At 35.5% G+C, this 22,313-nt stretch overlaps 1 protein-coding gene across 1 annotated transcript in view; it reads left to right on the forward strand.

Annotated features, from left to right (window-relative positions):
- Window positions 1-22,313, forward strand: part of Pbx3 (PBX homeobox 3) — a 207,175-nt gene that overhangs the window by 160,423 nt on the left and 24,439 nt on the right. Inside the window, exons 4-5 of the mRNA XM_026386419.2 lie at window positions 7,890-8,080; window positions 15,745-15,880. Of these exons, the coding sequence (XP_026242204.1) occupies window positions 7,890-8,080; window positions 15,745-15,880 (327 nt within the window). The remainder of the gene's footprint in view (window positions 1-7,889; window positions 8,081-15,744; window positions 15,881-22,313) is intronic.

Here is a 22,313-nt window from a genome sequence, read left to right on the forward strand (position 1 = left end):
CTTACTAAACTACTTTGGAATCTTAGAGTTATTCACTCACTCTACTGTGTTTTGCGATGAAGCTGTAATAAAAAATGTATCTAAAACCTGTTTGGATTTAGGTTGCCATAAAATTAACAAACACCACCACTGCGGTAAATCAAACATAGCCACATTTACAAAGCTAAGCAGACTAGAGTTACAGTTTGAGCAAAATCATATTCAGGCTGTAAGTCTCAGTATGGGTGTTAGGTATGGTATTGTCTCTAAAAACACTTTTTTCCCCCAAAAGTGTTCTTTGATCATGTCTCTATTCCATAGGCTCAGGTTTAATGATTCTTGGTGTTAACCACCTAAATGCAGGTGCTTTTGACATATTAGGCATTAAACATATATTACTTGAATATTACTACCATCCAAAAGGAAACCAAACTATTTTAATTGTGACTTGTTGATTCTGATACCCAGCAGGAATACAACAATTTTCCAAAGCTTGCTGCAAAAGGTCTTCTAATACTTCATCTCAGATGCATTGCTTTTTTCTAGCTGAAACAAATCCACTTGCTTCTGTCTTCTTGTTGATTAGCTACAAATTTTGAAAAATCGTTTTACTCTATCTTTTAAATATAGGTTTAAAATTGTAATTTAAAGACCCAACTGTTAAAATAGCTTAGTTTCTAACGAATTTAAGCCAGCGGTCCTCAGGAAGCCTTGCTTTTAAGAACTGAAGACCTTCAATTGAGCTAGCCTTTTTTGGTTTCTCCACTTCTCTACCCAAGAAAATGGACTCATTGGTTTTTGCAAATGAGATTTGACCTTGACATCTGTTTGAGAAAGGATACACTATGCTCTGTGTAGCTCTCACACTTTGCTTGTCCCAGAAGGAAATGCTTGTATACAGGCAATTCACTTTATAATTTACAGCTGCTATAATAGAGATGACATATTGAAAGCTATCTACTATAATTATATTGAAATACATTTTTGCTGAAGGCAAAAGTGTTGTAAAGGTCCCAACCCTTCCCAAGCATTAAAGAACCTGCTCTCTGAGTTCATAGATGTCTTCTGTATTCACCCCAAATCCAGCAGAACACTGGAACCAAGTATATACACTGGATGTGCTCAAGACCAACCAGGTATCATTTGGCAGTAGCAAAAGATTGTGCAAAGAATTTTAGACTAAGAGATTGCAGGGGATTGTTGGGAATGGAGAGTGCAGGATCTAAAGGCACATCCTCATGCTTTTCTGAGGATCTCTGCTTATGTTAATATTTTCCGGCAAAAATCACCTTTGCTTGTAAAAGGAATTTTCTTTTATTAAGTTAAAAATGCTGTTGTTATCACAGTAGAGATTGTGCCACCTTGGTTCTGTTTTGCTGTTCTTAATAATTAAGCAGGATAAGATACTACCTGGTGTAAGCTTTATATTTCACATTCCCAAGCATGGCCTTTTTGTTCAGTTCTCCATGGAAAGAGTTTTGCTTTTTGTTGGCTTTTTTTTTTTTTTCCTAGTACTGGGGATTGAACTCCCCACTGGGGATGCTCTCTCTACCACTGAGCTACATCTTCAGCCCATTTTATTCTATTTTGAAACAGGGTCTTGCTAAATTGCTGAGGATGGTCTCCAACATGAGATCCTACTGCCTCAGCCTCCCATGTAGCTGGGATCACAGGCATGTGCCAAAAAGCTAAAATTCTTGTTGGCCTTAATGCTGAGGCTTTTCCTTAGCTGGAAGGAGTATTCCCTTTTTGTCTTCCAAGTTACCAGTTGTTTGACTCTGTGTATCAATTTTATTTATGACCCCAAACTTGATAAATAAAATGAGTCCTTTTATATTCAGATTTTTTTTTTCAACTTTGGAAACTATTTATTCAGACTATGAGAAGGCTGAACTATATTAGGTAACCAGAGTAGGACTTACAGAATGACAGACACAACATGAGTTTCATAAAATTGTCATTTTTATTGTCAATTATAACTGCCATTTATTAAGTATTAGTTATCATAAAGAATTTAACCCACAACATAATCTTTACAAAACTCTCATGAGATATGTTCCTAAACCATTTGAGTCAGCGAGAAGCATTGAGGTACAACAGATATTTTTGTCTTTGTGACTGTTTCTTGGGTATATTGGTCTTATTCCAATTGGCTTGGACAGAATCATTTTTTTAAATCTCCAAATAAGAAGGTTTGTTGACTTAACAAACATTCAATAAATATAAAATCTATGGTATTAGAGTTATTAGCAAAGTTACTAAGGACATTTAGAAAATGGTTGCAATGCAAATTTGAGGGGTATCTACTTTTTTTTTGTTCTGTTTTGTGTTTTGAGACCAGGTATCACTATGTTGCCCAGGCTAGAATTGAACTCTTGGGCTCGAGTGATCCTCCTGCATCAGCTTCCTGAGTAGCTGGGACTACAGGCACAGGTCACTGCACCTGGCTGGGCATCTTTTAATAGAGATTTCTTCTTTTGGTCAAAAAGAATAGGGGGAGTTATGATCTGTTGTCTACAGTCAATTTTCTTGGATGGTTACAAGGAATAATTCAGTTTTTAGAACTGATCTCTGACTCATTTGAAAACTTCCTCAACATCAGTGCTTGTCCACTCTCTGATTTTACATTCTGTTATTTGAACTTAAAGATAAGAGTTGAATCTTGAATACACAACAAAGCACTATCACAAAATGGAGAAAACACTGAGAGGTTTAGTTTTCTGTGTAAATCAAATAGGTGTAGATATTGAAGAGATGGTTTTACTAGCCCAAAAATACCACTAAGACATCTAGAATACAAATCTTTCAAGAACTGTTATTACTTGGTTTCAATTTTTGAGGAGAAAGGAACAAATGGCAAAGAGATAAGCTTATGAAAAGAATTGATTGGAAATATTTTTATCAGATGAAGTCTTCCATGCTTTATGTGAATTTTGTATGTTTTAAAACATGCAAGCAGCTAAATTAAAAGAAAAAGAGAATTCAGTCAATATTCTAATCAGGAAATTCAAGGAATTAAAATTCTTGTTTCCTAAATATTCCAATGAACCAGGGTGTATATGCATTTATATTATGGACATTGGTCAGAAAGTTCTTAACTGACAGTTCCATTTAACAATAAAATAATGATAGATTTCTCCAAATGTCTTAATAATATAGTCCTGTAGATGGGATGAAGGATAAGGCAGGTGTTTGAAATAAGCTTTCTGTATTATGAACAGCATCAATACAGGTATGTTTGTGTGGCCCTTCTGAATAACTCTGCAGTCATTTGATCATTCCTACTGCATTCATATGTTTTAAAATGTGTACCTTTTACAGAGTAGATGAGGCAGTGCTGTGCTCTGCTCTGAAACTGGTACAGATGATGCTGTAAATGAGGCTGTAATTTACTTTCAGTGGTATAAAGGAAAAAAAATCACTTTGCCTAAAGTGTATGCATCTTTCTTAAGGGTGTACCCAGATTTTAATTATCTAAATGTAAATACTTAACGAATTTTACTTAGAGTAATGAGCTAAAGTGCACACTACATAAATGAGATGTTCTAATTAATCATGTATGAACTACTGGTTTAAAGAAAAGCTATGTGAATTCTGTGAATGTTGGGCTATTGCCAAATTGCTAATCAGCATTTGTATTCATAGATGGCTTCACTTAATAAGTTGTGAGACATTCAGCAAATGTTTTAGGAACTTATGAGTTTTTAGATACAGAAACTTTTTGCTTTTAACCCCTTTTTTCTCAATGGGCCTTTGGATGCTTCTTAGAAACCAAAGACCCCCATTGTGGTTAAAATTCAGCCAGACAAAATCTAAGAAAGCTAACATCTCAGATGTCATGCACATAAGAGTCCTGAATTATTTACCAAGCCTATACCTTGCCATGGATATGTTATCATAATGTGTGACTAGGGTTTGTAGGAATTAAGAAATTACACAGCAAGTTAAAAGTGCTTCTTCATATATCCCAGTACGGCTATTCTTTACCTTCTCCATTATAGAACTTAGACTCTTGAAAATTATTGGAGCCCCTCCCCTTCACCTAGAGCTTTTGCTTGGTGGATTTATCTATCAGTATTTATTATAATAGAAACTAAAGCTAGAAAAATTCAAAGTATTTACTAGTGAATTTAAGAACGATACAAGCAATCACATCTTAAGTAAAATAACTTCAAAGTTTTATTTTTAAAAAAACCCCAAACCTTCAATTTAGTGAGAAGAATGGCATTGCTTTTACATTTTCACACACTCTCATTCTGGCCATAATAGAAGTCATCTTGATTCTCCGCTTCAGCAATCAATCTGTTGTCATATGTTGAAGTATATGAGGAACATCTGGCCTCACACACATACATCATTGGAAAAGAAAGGAGTATATTAATAACTTTTTCAGAAAATTGTGAATTAAAAAATATTATATCAGTACTTGACAACTTGTAGTTTTATACAGGTTAATTATGAGTTGAAATCTGAAACCATATCAATGAACTTTTTGGGTTCTCCTTTAAAATCTATTGATCTAGTTTGCCCTAGGAATAGATCTTCTACCTGTGCGTGCTTTGTAACGTGATGCATTGATCAGTTGTAAAGTATTGGTTCACTGAATTTGGAGTGTCTTCCAAATGTTAATGCATTTCATTATACAGTACTAAAAAACATGTATATATTAATATCAACAGTGAATTAATCAGAAAGTCTACAGGGAAACTGTCAAGCTCACAGTATGATGCAAGTTTTCCAAAATTCTAATTTCCACTTGAAAACTCAAATTTTATCATGGGCACAAATTCTGCCAGCTATTTTCTTTGACATGACAGTCTCACTTGGTTTATTTTGAGAAAACATCTGCCAACTACCCAACTCCAAATAATAATAATTTATCAATGTTGTTTTCAAGTAAAAATGTTGCTGTGAAAACAGTGACTTCAGCTCAGAATGCTTTTTCTTAAGGCAGCTGTCCTTTGGTATGCAACAGAAGTACTTTTTGTGTGCTTCCCACTAAGATTATTAAGACATACTTAAGGGTTGGGATGCAAAGATTAATAATTTCCAATATTTCACTAAGGACATTCATAAATGAGTCTTGCCTCTGCATTTATAAATGTGTGGCGGTGAAGAATAAAATATAAATATATCCAGGATTATCTAGGATAGTGTTTCCCAAAGGGTTTTCTTAGTTCATTGGCCCATAATACACTCTAGAATTGTGCTGTCTCATAATATACTACTCACAATGTACATAGCTAGCGAGCACTTAAGAGTTAGCCTAATCTGAATGGAGATGTGCTACAGATGTAAAATATGCACTGGATTTCTAAGAGTACAAAAAGGAATGTAAAAATATCTTGATAACATTTGTTGTTTTTAAACACATTGTGTGTTGAAATGTTTTTCATACATACGGTTAAATCAAATACGTTGTTAAAATGATTCTTTGTAGTTTTTGAAATGATGGCTCCTAGAGAATTTAAAAATTTTTGTATGTGGCTCAGTATATATTTCTATTTGATAGCACTGATCTGGAGATTAGAGTTTGAGTGGCCAAATTTTGGTAAAGTTGTATATATTGTTTCTCCTCTATGCATATTGGCATAAAAATACTGAGTAGTACTGTCCTCCCATGCCCAATAAATCTTTCAAAATTTTGGTTAACCCAGCAATTCCCAAACATATTGTATTTTTGTACCACATGTCAACATTCTATGGAATTAGGTATGAAGCTGTAGATTTGCTAATCCCAGTTTGGAGAAAAATTTTAAGTTTGATTTTCTTCATTGTACTGATATGAAAACTGATGGTAAATATTGTCAAATTATATAATTTGGAAACTATGTAAACATATCCTCAGAGAAAGTTTAAGAAAAAAAAGTAATATTTCTTGGCTGGGTGACCAGTTGTTTTTCGCTTGGCAGAAGATAATCCAAATTGATAACATAGTGGAAAATTTTACATTTACTTTAAAATATATTGGTTTTCTTAAATATAGAAAAAAATCTGGTTTTATTCTAAAGAATTCCATGCTATTTTACTATATTATAACCTTGGACAATAATTACTAACCCTTTTTAGTTATAGACTATTTGAGAATCTAAAAAGAAAATAAATTGCAGATCCTCACACATCTGTGCACACAAGTGACATACAATTTCCCAGGATACATTTTGCCACAGATATCCTAACCCCTTCCATGGACTGAGGTTAAGAATCCCGTACTCATGGCCCAGGGGCAATGAGCTCCTGGATATGAGCCTCCCTCACTCTTAAAAATTATGATGGGAAAGCCCACCCGTCCATCTGGGGATGTCTTGGTTGCCTACTGTGTGTATTGCACAGTTCTGTATTCTAAGAATCTCATAAGTATAATGTGGGGTCACTACTCATAGGGAATTTAAATTTTCTTAAGATTTGAACATATTTTTTTTAAAAAAAAACAACTTGAAATAAATGGTAAGAAGATTCATTTTACCTCACCTTAAAAATATTTATAGAAAAATTCTGTAAAAGCTTCAAGTAAAATACCCAGTGTACTTAAAAGGTTAGTTCTCTAATGAGCAGTTAGAAAAACCACCATGTATTATATGTGAGCAATGTTCAGGATATCTGTAGGGAAGTGGACATGATTATAATTTCAAAATATGTTTTGCCTTGATCAGTGATCATTCTGTCTGCCTATCCTGGGGGGGGGGGCGGCGGCGGTTGTGAGGTATGCAGAATCTTGCATCCTGTCTTTTTTAACAAAAATGCTAGATGGTATTTTTATTCAAGAGTGTAGACTGATGCTTTATTTACCAAGGAAGAGGTGAATTTCAGTGTAGATCCAGTTATACAGTTTTGAGATCTAAAAGAGAGCAGGTGAACTGAAAGAGACAGTGTCCAAGCATTGTTAGCTAAAAAGTTGGGTCCCAAGTCTAATTCTTATTTTCAAATTTTCTACTCTAATTTTCCTGCTGCCCCCACTTAGAAGAGCTGAGCTGCTTTACAGAGGTTGCTTTTATCCACCGGGGCATGAGTGCAGCCGAATTATACTAGGTCATTGGCATGCTTGTCATGTGCTTATTCAACCCTTAGTTCTTGCCTTGGGGGTATAACTCAGGGGTAGAGATAATGCTTAACACACCTGAGGCCTGGGCACAATCCGTAACTCCTACCTAAACAAGAAACTAGGCCTTCCTCTTTTCTACATATCTTTCTGTTCCTCCTACCCACTCACTGAAATTGCTACATGGTGTTAGTGCTAGAGTTTTTCTTGTGCCTAGAATTTCTCCTTGCTTCTACCTTTCAGAAATACTACCCATTCTTTGTAGCCCAACATGACTTCTCCCATGAATTTTCCAGATGAGAACACTCCCTCCTTGGAATGTAGGAAGAAGCCCTTATTAATATCTTCCTGTTACATTATGTACTGATTTCCTTGTGTGAGAATTAGTTTTTTATGTTTTATTTCACTGAAGGCCAGGTCTCCATCTTGCTGGTTTCTGTGTCCCTGATATCACTTGGAAAGGTTTGAACTTAATTTTGCAGTACACATTTGTTGACTAAATGTAAAACACTAGAGGGAGTAGGGAAAAAAAGTGTGTGTGTGTGCGCGCGCACGTGTACACACATAAAATAGTAGCAAGCACCTTCCAGTGGAAAAACCTTACTTTGGAACTAGAACAAGGAAGGTTGGGAAGGGCTGTTGATCATTGTGTCTCCTTTGCTTGTCTGGCCATTCAGTTTCAGATCTTCCTGCCCCATCTAACTACAACACCGCTATTTCCCAAGTATCTTTGTTTTATTTTGTCTTACCCAGTACACAATGGCATTAGTGACTGCAAATGAGGTAGAAATTCAGATAAGTTAATGTCTGGATGTGATAATGTAAAAATATCAGTTTTCTAAGAAGTGGTTTCTTTGGTCCTCCATTACAGGCATGTAATGAGTTCACTACACATGTGATGAACCTTCTCCGAGAACAGAGTAGAACGCGTCCCATTTCCCCAAAAGAGATTGAAAGAATGGTGGGCATCATCCATCGAAAATTTAGTTCCATTCAGATGCAGCTCAAACAAAGCACTTGTGAAGCAGTTATGATTCTAAGATCAAGATTCCTTGATGCCAGGTATGTGAGCCCATAAATTTATTATATGGCTCCCCCTTCAATCTTTGTGTATTGTTTCCCGTAAAGCTGGCCAGTGGGTCTTAGGTTCTTTAATTTGGCTGCAGGAGTTCTTCCCTATAGTGCAAAGTTGCCCACCTCAAGGGGCCTGCACTGTTACATCTTGTCTGGTCATGGGAATGCCATTAGCTGCCAGTTTAATGACTGGGAAATGCATAGTATTGGTGCTACTGCTAATGACTATAGGAATATGAAGCCTTTTCATTCTGATGCTGTGTTTTTAAGGATAGTATTCTGCATGAAATGCTACTTTAACAAAGGCTTGTTTTCCAAGAATTTCTTAATGTTTATATTGTTTATGCATATTTTATGAAAACACTTGGTGATATTTTGATACTACTAAGAAGTGGTATTGGGGGCTGGGATTGTGGCTCAGTATGTTTGTCTAGCACACGTGAGGCCCTGGGTTTAACCCTCAGCACCACATTTAAAAAAAATAGAAAGAATAAACAAATAAAATAAAGTTACTTAGAAAAAAAAAGTGGTATTAGTAGCATTTGCCAGAAAACCCCAAACTCTGTAAGTTATAATCAGGTAGGAAAGGCTGTAAGTTTCTCCTGTAAACATGAAAATTTTCCTTTTATCTGAAGTTTTCACTAAACTTCACAGAAATTAGATAATAACATTATTTGTGGTAATAAATTATATAGGGTGACTTGCTGAGTGGCAGAAGAATCATCAAGGTCCTGGTACAGACAGTCTCTGTAGAGATGCCTGTTGGGCATTGCTATAGCTAATGATCAGTCTTCAGCATTAGAAAGGAGTTGCTATTTTGTTTTACTTTCTCCCCCTTGGAATCTGACAAGTGATAATTTTCACTCAAATTTCATAATATTAAAGGAAATAACTAAGTATTTCATTTGGAAAATAGTGTGAGGAACAGTCTTCATGCCAGAGCTCTTCCTTAAAGCCAAGTAAGGAGATTCACCACCTAGTAATTCACCATTTTCCTAGTTAGACACAACTCTGTAGGCCTCTCCTCTCTCCCTCTTTCCTGCTGAATTAGTCACTCAGACTCACCATTGCTTCATTTCAGTCTTTCTCTACTAGCCCTCTCTCTCCCTCTTTCCTCATACTACAGTTGCCGTTCGTCCTTTTGTACCTAGACTCTCACAGACCCTTCTCCTATTCACCTGTCCCCAGCCTCACTCCCCTCCAGCCCATCCTCCATATTCCTTCTCTACAATATCACTCTGATAACCTGATGCTTTGTTTAAAACCTATGATAGCTTGTTGGGGCTGGGGTCATGTGTGTAGCTCAGTGATAGGCCCTGGGTTCAAGCCCAAGCATCAAACAAAGCAAGAGGTTGTCATTATTGGATAACTCACACACATACTTAAGGCCCCTTTGACCTATCCCTGCCTGAATTGCTTTTTTCTTCTTGTAAGATTTTTTTAACACATATATATATTTTTTAGTTGTTGACAGACCTTTATTTTATTTATTTATATGCAGTGCTGAGAATCGAACCCAGTGCCTCACACATGCCAGGCAAGTGCGCCACCACTGAGTCACAGCCCCTTCTTGGAAGATTTTAAGTTGTATTGTTATTATTTTTCTACTTAAAAAAAAATATCACATTCATTGTGGAAAATTTAGAAAATACATACAATAGAAGAATGAGGGATAAAAGGCAACTATGTTTTTGCCACCTAAAGGAAAAAAAAATCACTATAAATGTTTTAGTGTATTTCCTTCTGATTTTTTGTTTTGGGGGCTTTTATGTTTTTGTGATGGTTTAGTATACATAATTTGGTCTACTTCTCAGAAAATTCACCATGAACACATAAACATTTTTCATTGAGTATAAGCTTTAGCTTTAAATACCATTTTATTAGTTAAAGTTTACCAAATGGATATATAATAAATAACTTAATTAGCATTACCTTATTTTTTAGCATTTAAGTTATTGCTATCAGTTTCCATTATAATTTCTTTCTTTCTTTCTTTGATTTCTTTTCGCAAATACTTTTTTTGCAGGGGTACAAGAGATTGAACTCAGGGGTACCACTGAGTCACATCCCCAGCCCTATTTTGTATTTTACTTAGAGACAGGGTCCTACTGAGTGGCTTAATGCCTAACTGTTACTGAGGCTGGCTTTGAACTTGCAATCCTACTGCCTCAGCCTCCCAAGCCACTGGGATTACAGGTGTGTACCACCACACCTGCCTCCACAAGTACTTATTTGTGCTGAGGAAATGATGTTAAACAAGACAGGTTTATGTACATGGCCCACTTGAGCCTACATTCTACTTGAGGAAACATAATAATCAAGTAAACAAATATACTCTATATTCTATTCAATAATATAATGAGGTATAATAGGGTGGTAGTGCTATGAGGAAAGATAAAGGAAGGTACAGAGAATAGTGGAGGGAAGGCTTGGCACTCTTTTAGACAGATATTTATTGAAACTAGTGTGTTAGTGAAAATCTTTATGCAAAATCCCTACCTTTAGAATTTTTTTTACTTAAGGGTGAATTCTTAGTAATGAAATTATTAGGTCAGAATTGAAACATTTTTTTAAAATTTATTTTTGTCATATATGGACACAATACCTTTATGTATTTATTTATTTTATGTGCTGCTGAGGTTTGAACTCGGTGCCTCACATATGCAAGGCAAGCACTATACCACTGAGCCACAACCCCAGTCCAAGAATTAGAACATTTTTTACTTCCTTTTCTTGGAGTTTTCCATGAACATTTCTTTTCTCCCCTAATAAGCCAGAGTCATTGAAAGCCAAGACTCACACATTTGAATTCCCCACTATTATAGCAAGCACCTTATGTATAATCAGTTACAGATAAATAATTTATTGACTGACCAGATGAATGGATATTTCCACTTAATACTCTTAATAGTTGAAATCAGAGTTAGAGAGGTAGTGTTAGAAAATAAACAAAAACCATTTCAAATGGCTTGTCAAATTTGAGCATTTAGATAACAAAGATATTAAAAAGTACCTGTGAAAAGAAGAAATTCTTCCCAACACAATTGCTATCCTTAATTCTGCTGATACTTTTCCATTCTTGTCAACATGCATGCTTTTTTTTTTGCATAACTGCATTTATAATGTATACACCTAAATTATTTATTTTTCTTCCATGAAGAGAAAGTATGTTAACAGCCTAGATTGAACAGAGCCCTCAGAGAGTGGCAGAGCTTGGAGCAGTCCCTTCTCCCACAGAGACTGCTGTTAGTAACACTGTGATGCTGATGGGCCTCAGCCCTGGGACTGATGGGCCTCTGCACACTGGCCTGAGGCGTAGCCATTTAGAGTGTGGTGAAGCCTGGGGGAAGTGAAACTGAGGGGGAAATGTTTAATGGGCATTTTCTACAGGATGTTTTTCTAAAAAATAAATAAAGTATAAGACCACATTCTCTCCTATACCTTCAAGTGAATGCAAATACTGAGCTTTGGTTCTGTGCATTCTTGCAATGCCTCTTAGCAAGCCCTCTGCACTGAGAAGGCAGGATTGTTCTGCTTTAGGCAAACATGTTCTTCTGATACATGATTCCTGTGCTCACTCTGCCTTTCTGTAAGGCTGTGCTCATGTTTTCTTGACAATTGGACAAGCTAAAGCACGCACCAAAGCAAAACATGTAAGAATAAATTTGTGTAGGCCCCTTGTTTTTTAAATAGAGGTGCTATAATTTGGACTTCTGAACATGTGGTAAGGTATTCTGTTTTGCCCAGGAATTTGTTCTTGTGTAAGATTTTTTTTTATATTTGCTGAAACTTTGCCTAGGCAAAATCTATGTGAAACAGACTTCTCTTTGCTTTTTTGAATAGATTTTTCTTCTCATTCCTCCTATCACATGTCCCCATTTCCCAAACATATACTCCTATACTCTTGTGTCATCTACTCCCACCAACTCTAGACCTTATTGCTGGGTTCGGTGTTGCGGACTGGGAGTCACAAATTCACCCATTGACATATAGTGAAATTAAGTGAAATGGCTGGGTTTGGGATGTAGTAAGGGATAGAACAGACAGGTGCCTATCTAAGGGGATACCCATCACTCACCTTTAGCCCTCGACTGCCTTCTAATAATGTGGGCCTGGCATGGATGATCTTCAAATTTATCATAAGAAACCAGAAACCTAGATTTTTATGAGCAGGTCATTACTGTGTTTTCTCAACAAATAGTATGTAATGCCTGCAGGTTTGATCCATTGAGTCTCTATTCTAGATCTTTTCCACTCTACTTAGTCTGCCCCCAGCTCAACGGTGTACCTATTTCTTTCTTTTTTTTTTTAATATTTATTTTTTAGTTGTAGTTGGACACAATGCCTTTATTTTACTTATTTTTATGTGGTGCTGGGAATCGAAACCAAGGCCTTGCGCATGCTAGGCAAGCTCTCTACCGCTGAGCCACAACTCCTGCCCAGCAGTGTACCTATTTCACGTGCTCCATTTAGGACCTTCTTTCTTTTCAATCCGTGCATGATCCATGCAAAAATGCTAATTGCTTTTTTTTCCTAGTGTATTTCTCTTTCTTTCCTTCTTCCCTCATCACTTCCTCCATCCAAGTCTTGATTAAATCCTGTTGATTTTAAGCCCCAAGTGGATCTTGAATCTACTCTTCATCACTCAGGAAACAGTCTTTCTAAAACCTTCTGAAACCTGAGATGTTTTGATCAGACCTAGATTTCTTACTCCCTTGACTCTCCTTGAGTGTTGAAACATGGATTGCATATTTAACCTGCCATTCAAGTGATGTTGTGGTAACTAGAAGAATCTCAGACACTACCCATCTTTATAAGTGTCTCTTCTGAGTGTAGGGCGTCACTGTTGAGAAGATAGTTAAGATTATTTGGAAGAAAGTATTTAAAAAATTATCTTGGGAAGGTTATTTTCCAGTTATTGGAGGATCTAATCTAAAGTGAAATCTGACAGATGTTAATTTTCAGGCAGGAATTCTTTAAAATATTAATAAAAGCAACCAAATATAAAGAGCATTTTTGCTACTTGAAATACGTCGTTAATTAGTACTTGATCTTCTCCCAGAAAAAGCAATTTTTTCCTACTCTCTCATTTCTGAGGAAATTATACCTAAGTCCAGGCAGTTGTTTATGCCTTCTTGGTATGTTTTTCCCCTTACCTGACTTCTCTTGTTTCCCATACCCACTCCCCCATCCAATTCATCATCAAGTCCTAAAGATTTTACCCTTCAAATAGATATTTTTTAATGATTTTTAAAAATTAATTCTTTTTAGAAATATGTGGTAGTGGAGTGTATTTTGAGATATTATCTGTGCATATAGTATAACTTATTCTAATTAGGATCCAGTTCTTGTGGTTGTACATGATGTGGAGTTTCACTGGTGGCATATTCATAGGTGAACATAGGAAAGTTAAGTCTGATTCATTCTACTGTCTTTCCTATTCGTATTTCCTCTCTCTTCCCTTCATTTCTTTGTCTTATCCACTGAACTTCTATTCAAATAGATGGTCAAATTGAAGATGAGTTACTATCATCATCCTTGAATGGTCTTTACATTTTCTTTTGTGCCCTCCAATTTTCTTTTCTTTTTTTCAGAAATAATAAGACTTTAATTAAGAAAGCCGTATAACTAAGATTCATTAGCATATACTTAAGATTAGATAAACTTCTTTTTTAAAATTAATATATGACAGCAGAATGCATTATAATTCTTATTACACATATAGAGCACAATTTTTCATATCTCTGGTTTTATACATAGTATATTCACATCAATTTGTGTCTTCATACATGTACTTTGGATAATAATGTCCATCACATTCCACCATCATTAGTAACCCTATGCCCCCTCTCTTCTCCTCCAACCCTTCTGCCCTATCTAGAGTTCGTCTATTCCTCCCATGCTCCTGCTCCCTATCCCACTATGAATCAGCCTCATATATCAAAGAAAATGTTCGGCATTTGGCTTTTTGGGATTGGCTAACTTCACTAAGCATTATCTTCTCTAACTCTATCCATTTACCTGCAGATACCTTGATTTTATTCTTTTTTATTGCTGAGTAATATTCCATTGTGTATATATGCCACATTTATTTTATCCATTCATCTATTGAAGGGCATCTAGGTTGGTTCCATAGTTTAGCTATTGTGAATTGTGCTGCTATAAACATTGATGTGGCTGTGTCCCTGTAGTATGCTGTTTTTAAGTCCTTTGGGTATAGACTGAGGAGAGGGATATCTGGGACAAATGGTGGTTCCATTCCCAGTTTTCCAAGAAATCTCCATACTGCTTTCCATATTATCTCTCACCATGCACAAAACTCAACTCAAAATGGATCAAGGACTTGGGAATACAACCAGAGACCCTGTATCTAATAGAAGAAAAAGTAGGCCCTAATCTCCACCATGTGGGATTAGGCCCCAACTTCCTTAATAAGACCCCTGTGGTGCAATAATTAAAATCAAGAATCAATAAATGGGATGGACTCAAGTTTCTTCTCAGCAAAAGAAACAATCTGTAAGGTGAATAGAGAGCCTACATCTTGGGAGCAAATCTTTACCCCTCACACATCAGATAGAGCACTAATCTCTAGGGTATATAAAGAACTCAAAAAACTAAACACCAAAAAAAAAAAAAAAAGCCCAAACAAATAAACAAATAACCCAATCAATAAATGGGCCAGGGACCTGAAGAGACACTTCTCAGAAGATGATGTACAATCAATCAACAAATACATGAAAAAAATGTTCATCATCACTAGCAAATAGAGAAATGCAAATCAAAACCACTCTAAGATTTCATCTCACTCCAATCAGAATGGCAGCTCTTCTGCATACAAACAACAATAAGTGTTGGCAAGGATGTGGGGAAAAAGGTACCCTCCTCCACTTTTCCTTGGCAGTCAGAATAATCTTTTTAAAACATGGAAACTTAAACTTTTAATAGCTTCCTATGACATTTAGACTAAAATCTCCAAATTCTTGTGGAGCCCATTAAACCTCTCTAATCTGCTCCTTCTCACACATTTCCTACCTTTATCTGAGTTCCAGCCTCCTCTAGCCCTTTAGATTCACCAGGTTCTTTTCTGTTTCTGGACCTTTTCCTCTGCCTAGTACTTTTTACTTCTGTTCTTTATCTAACTCCTGTATGTTTCCAGGTCCCAGATTAAATATTACTTCTCAAGGAAATCAGTCCTGACTCCATAGCCTGTGTTTCATTTTTCTATTAAAACACTTTTATGGTACATCATACTCTCCTTCATGATACTTGATTTGGTTACCAAGATTTGTAATTATTTATTCCTGTGATCCTTGTCTAAAGTCTTTCTTCCCCCATCTGATTCTCTCCCTTAGCTCTCCAGTTGCCTATCAGCTCTCTGAACCTTGTCTGTTTTGTTCCCTATGGATTTTTATTTAATACCTAGAACACATTAGGTCCTCAATAAGTATTGTTGAATAAATTAAATAATGAAATTAATTGTGCTTCACATTCTAGTATTTTTCTTAGTATATCTTACAATGTGTTGGATAGTGCTTTGGATAGTGCCTAGAATATATTAGACCCTAAGAATGTTTTAAATATATGATCATAATTAATCTATTCCTCTTTGATCAATGCTGATCATAACTTCAATTTTTTCCCTCTCATCATAGACGGAAAAGGCGTAATTTCAGTAAACAAGCCACAGAAATTTTGAATGAATATTTTTACTCACACCTCAGCAATCCCTACCCCAGTGAAGAAGCCAAAGAGGAGCTGGCCAAGAAATGCAGCATCACAGTGTCACAGGTGAGAGGGGACCTGATGGTCTGTCCTGTTCACTGATGTAGGAATTCTGTTCCTTCCTCAGGGGCTCCTCATTCATTCAATGTCATATGTAAATTTCTATTGTCAAAGAAGACATAAGCAAAATGTAGATATTTCCACATTTTATACAAGATCTTAAACTTTAGATAATATTTTTAAGACCCTAAGCGGCAAGGAATCACTTTCTCAGCCCCCAGTATGAGTCTTCAATCGACAGCCATAAACATGCCATGGTGAGTGACAGTTAACACTTACTTAACTGTCCAGTAAATGACATGGACTCCTGGTTTCCCTGACTTAGAGAACTGACCTAAGCTTCTACTAGTAAGAAACCAACTAGTTGCTGAAAGGAAATTTAATATAACTCTTTGGTGAAAACTTTGAGGAATTCACCAAGCCCCTTCTTAGTAACCATGTTATAATGTTTGAGTCCCAAGGATTTCTTTGCTTCCTTCCTTGTTATTCATTAAACATAAGAATTAAGTTTATGGCAATCAGAATTGTTATTGTTTATTTTTTAATGTCCATTTGTAATCACTGTGGCCTTGAAGTTTGCTTATATCGTCTAGCATCAGTATGTGTAGTTTTAGTCAGATGTTTGTATTGAGAGTTGGTGATACTTTAATAAATACACAAACAACTGTACCTCTTTAAAATATAAGTACAGTCAGCCCTCCACTGCATTCATACTCGGCATTTACAGACCTTTTTCTTATCATTATTCCCTAAACAATATAATAATTATTTACATAGTATTTATATTGTTTTAGGTCTTGTAAATAAAATACAGATTATTTAAATGTACAGGAGGATTTGAGTAGGTTAAATGTAAATATTGTGCCATTTTATATAAAAGACTTGAACATCCTCAGATTTTGCTATCCTTGGGGAATCTGGATAATTTTTTTAAAAAAATTATAATTAAGGTTTATTGTCATTATCTTATGAAATAGAGGTATATTTTGATTCCATTTGCCTAGTTAGAAATAGAATATAATTGCATTACCAGCTTACAAAGACATACATTATAGAAAATTTTACCATCTGGGTGTAGTGCTCACTGCCACTTGAATTACTGAGTGTAGTATGCAGGATCAGACAGGGAAACCCATATCAGAAGTATATTTATTTCAGCTGGGTTTCCTGGAGCATGCATTTCCCCCTAGCCATTAGTGAAAGGATTAGGCTCATGCTGAACACCAGGTGAGGAAGCCAGGTCTGGCTTTCTGATTCTCATAACTGCTCTCTGACATAGAATTTGAAAGTTTGTGAATCCAGTTTTTTCCTTGGTGTTGATGAACTCACTAAGTGCCAAGGCTCATCTTGAACTTGTGATCCTTTTGCCCCAACCTCCTGAGTTGCTGGGATTATAGGTGTGTGCCATTATTTTAGATCCAATTTAAATTAAGGTGTTGTTCAGCTACTGCTTTTTTTGTTTGTTTCTTACATTTATATATTACGGATACAGAGAATAACATAGATCATATATATTTCTCAAAAACAAGGTAATCTGACTGGACACAATGACACACACCTGTAATCCCTCTGGCTCGGAAAGCTGAGGCAGGAGGATTGCAAGTTCGAGTCCAGCCTTAGCAATTTAGTGAGACCCTGTCTCAAAATAAAATTTTGTGTAAAAAGGGCTGGGGATGACAGATTGCTTTTAGCATGCATGAGACCCTGTGTTCAATCCTTAGTACCATATGCGTAACTACCCACACATGACAGTGTTATCTGCCTTTTTCATTACTGATAGTACCTAACATTTTGGGTGTGGTGTAGGACATACCCAAATATATTCTGGAGTAAGGTAAGTGATAAAAGGTTTCCTTCTGGTTGTTTGTTCTGAGTTAGTTTTACTTCTAAAATAGGCTAGGAACCCACTTACCAAGTGTTTTAAAAATTGTTAGTTGCTGTATTCATTTTTTTTAAAATTGTGATAGGAGTCTTGCTATGTTGTCCTGAGACTACAGGCATATGACACCACACTGATATTTCACTTGTTTTCTATAGGTTAAGTTTTGAACTTTTTGTAGCCATTGCTAAGAAAAAGAGGAATAGAAATATATAGACATAGATCCATTTGTATGTTTAAGAGGCAAATTTTCTGCCCTTATTTCTTCCAGGTCAGCCTTTCAGAGATTCACCAGTCAGTTTAAGTATCATTTTAAATTGTGACAGTTTTCCTCTATTCAAGCTGTTTCCTGCCTTAAAAGTTAATTTCCCTACAATTTCCTCCTCCTATATCTCTGAAGTGGATGAAAATGATGTTATCATTTTAACTATTAAAGATATCTTTTGCTAGCCTTATAAATCAATGGCCTATAAAATTTGGTTAGAAATGACAACAGACTTTGTTTCAAATCTGACAAGTCAACTATCTTGAAAAGAGAAAAAAACATTGTTTAAAATCTAAATCATACTGAAGTAGCATTAAATTTAAAACCCAGAGATTGTTCATATACAATCTAACTTTAAAAATACTGAAACATACCAAAAACAAGCAATAGGAACAACATAAGTTTTGCTAGTTTTAGAGCATATGAAACTGAGATTTTATTGCTACTGCTTAAAATACTTATTACAAATAAGTAGGGGAATCTTTGATAGAAAAAGTAAGGAAATATCTTTAATACTTTGAAGGTAGATCAGAATTTCTTAAACAAGACATAAAATGTGTAAATAACAAAGAAAAAGATGGATAACTATAGTGTAGAATTTTTATTATTAAAGTATTTAATTATGGTACAAACATTTCACTAAAATTGAATGTGACTAGAATCATTAATAGATTTAGGGGGAAATTAGGGGGAAAATAGTTGAAGAACCTAGTCTTGAAATGTCTCTGCATCAGCCTGTATTAGTCATGAGGGAAAAGGAAGGAAGGAAGGAAGGAAGGAAGGAAGGAAGGAAGGAAGGAGAGAAGGAAGGAAAGAGAGAAGGAAGGAGAGAGAAACAAAACATTGCCCATGTGATCAGGATCAGCATCACCAGTGAGGGGCAGGTAGACTTCAGTGCAGTGTTCCACCCAAAAATGTAACCTAAATATAACCAGTAGAAAAATCACACAAGCCCAGAGTGAAGAATGTTGTATTGAGGAAGAAAGCTGAGAGGGGCATTCTCCAAAAATGGCAAACAGGGGCCATGAAAATGTTCCAGATTAAAACAGGCTGAAGTGATAACAGCTCAGTTCAATACCTGACCCCAGATTGGATCCTGTACTGGAAGAGGGAAAATGCCATATCAGACATTATGGGATTAAATTTAGTGAAGTAAATTGTAATTGATAATTGTATTATGGTTATGTGGGAGAATATCTGTAGACTTAGGAACTATCTGCTGACTGACTTAGAGGTAAAGGGACATGTTGTATATAACTTACCCTTAAAGTTTTAGGAAAAATAAATGTGTATATGTGTATATGTATGTGTATCTTTATAAGCACACATACATATACACATAGTGCATGAATACGCAGAGATAAAATAAATGAGGCAAAAATGTTAAGAATGGGTGAATCTGAGTGAAGGGCATACACAGCTGTTCTTTGTATTATTTTTATTGGAACCTTTTATGCAGGTTTGAAATTATTTTCTAATAAATATTTTAAAATGTGAATATACTCATGAACTGCAAGAAGATATCTCTAATATAAACAATAGGATTAGAATCATCTAACATATATGAGGAACTCCTATAAATTAATAAGAAAAAGATGAAGAACATCATCCCCAGTAATGCCCCCTCCAAAGACAACCCTTTTGAAAAATAGGAGAAAGACTTTTGTTAGTCAGCTATGAGTTGCTGTGACCAAAATACCTGACAAGAACAAGTTAGAGGAGGAAATGTTTATTTGGAGTTCACAGCTGCAGAGACTCATTCCATGTTCCGCCAGCTCCATAGCGCTGAGCCTGAGATGATGGTGGAACGTCACGGCAGAAAGGTAAACTTGGGGAAAGCTAATTAGTTCATGGCAACTGAGGAGCATATAGAGAGAATGAGACACCAGGGACAAAATATAAACCCCAATGTGTGCCCCAGTGACCTACTTCCTCCAACCACACCCTAGCTATCTACAGTTGCCACCCAATATAGTAGTCCTTTCAAATTATTAATCCATCACCCTAATCCACTCATGATGTCACAGCTCTGATGATCTAATCATTTTACCTCTCACTGTTCCTGCACTGTTTCATACATGAGCTTTCAGGGGACATCTCTTATACAAACTTTAACAGCCTTGAACCATGATTTCCAAAGAAGGTATGCGAATGGTCAATTATATGAAAAGATCTTCATTTTTGTTAGTAATCAGGAAAATGTTTTGATTTAAAAACTGCAGTTAAGTAGCATTTTACATCTTCTAGATTGGCAAAATTTTGTAAATCTAACCATAGCAAGGGTTGCCAAGACTGTGCAGCAGCAAGAATGTGCATTGTTTAGCACTTTGGAAAGTTCTTGGCATTGTCTTATAAATTTGAACATGTACATGTCATTCAACCTTAGAAACTCTTGTCTTTGTATATCAAGACACTAGAAAGAGCATTCATAGTAACATTGTTTGAAATGGTAGAAACTTGAAACAATTGTCCAATGATTAGAAAAATGGATAAATACACTGCAATAATCCCACAATGGAGCATTCTACAGCACTGAAAGAATGATCTGTAGCTGAATGCATCAATTCTAGTGAACTCTAGAAACATGTTGAGTGAAAAATGCAGATTGCAGAACATGTAGTATGATGCCGTTTTTATGAACTCAGTTAAGGAAGCCTTATGTCAGTTTTTAGATTTAATAAGATAAGTGTTAAAAGATTAGTTCCATTACTTGCTCAACAAATACTTATTAAATTTTAAAAGTGTATCTTTTTTTTTTAACAAATAGTTATATTGTAATGCCTATAATGTGCAAGATACTGTGCTAGGGATAAAAGTAGCATCAGTGAAATTAAAGAGGCAAAACTTTTGTCTTACATAATAGAATTGTGTATAGTGTTCACCAAAAAATGTGCACAGGCATGTCCTCAGTAATAAATATACCATATTTACAAGTGAATTATGATTATTATGAATATTTGGGATTTTTTAACAAGAACAAGTGAACCACAACCACAAGTAATAGCTTGGTGCTGAAGAAATCATGATTTCATTTGTAAAATATTCAAAAATAGGCAAAATTAGCCTTAGATGTTGGAAGTCAGGTTGTAGTTACCTTTAAGGGAATAGTGATTACAAGGAGGAGGAATATTTCTTGATCCAACTGTTGGTTTTATAGGTGTATTCACTTATGAAAATTCATCACACTCTATACTTATATATATACTTTTATATATATATATATATAATATGTTTTAAAAAGAAAATGTATGTGATATATAGTCCCTTCACATATATATGAGTATTTTAGTTTTGTATGTAAACTAAGGAATTTATATACACCAGTATGTGTATGTTGGCAGTAGACCTTTGGTAGGGGTGGGGGGTGAAGGCAGAGATACCAGTTATCTTTTGATTGTATAATCTGAGCAGATGATGGTGACATGGACCACAGTATTAGCGGCAGAGGTGATTAGATGTGGCTGGATTCTGGTATGTTGTGAAAGTACAGCTGAGAGAGTTTACTGATACTTGGATGTAGACAGGGATTACACTAGTGTTTTTGACCTGAGTGGTGGTAGGAAAGAGTTAAGATTAAGTGTGATGAAGAAGGATTTGGAAGGAGTCGATTTGGGGAGGAAAGATCAGGAGTTTGGTTTTAGACATATTGAGTTAATATATACTACAGTTTTTCAAGTTCACAAAATGTATAACTATAAGTAGGCATGGATAAGTGAAAATTGTATAATTTATATCGGTCTTACACTAATTTGTGATAATATACTATAAATACATTTCCTTAAATATAGAAATATATGCTGGGCTCAGTTTGATAGAGTAAATTGGAGTTCCCCTTTTACATAACAACCTGAAGGTTCACAAAAGAAGAAATTATTTCAAATTTCATGTGCACTGAGAGTTATACTTAAATTGTCACATATTCTTAATTAGTGAAGCAGTTATTAATATGCTTTTACTTTTTGGAATAGCGCTAACTTGCATTGATTATTCAAGTTACTAAGCCACAAGAAACTCCATTGTTCTCCTGATTCCAATTTTGAATTTGAATGACTCTAGCCTTACCTTTTCTGCTAGGTGTTTTTAGAATGAAAAATGTTAACCTTTTCTTCATCGCTATTGTAACTGAAAAGTACTGTGGGAAAAAAAGATTATTATTATTTTTTAACAGGTGAGAACCTAAATGGTAGAGGTTAAAGTCACAGCATCAAGATTCATTCGTTCGTTCATTCATTCATTCATTCATTCATTCAACTAACATTGTTTAGACCCTTTATACTGGTGCACAGGGCCTGCTT

This window comes from Urocitellus parryii, chromosome 4 (genome assembly GCF_045843805.1).
Source record: "Urocitellus parryii isolate mUroPar1 chromosome 4, mUroPar1.hap1, whole genome shotgun sequence".
In the NCBI taxonomy this organism is placed as follows: Eukaryota; Metazoa; Chordata; class Mammalia; order Rodentia; family Sciuridae; genus Urocitellus; species Urocitellus parryii.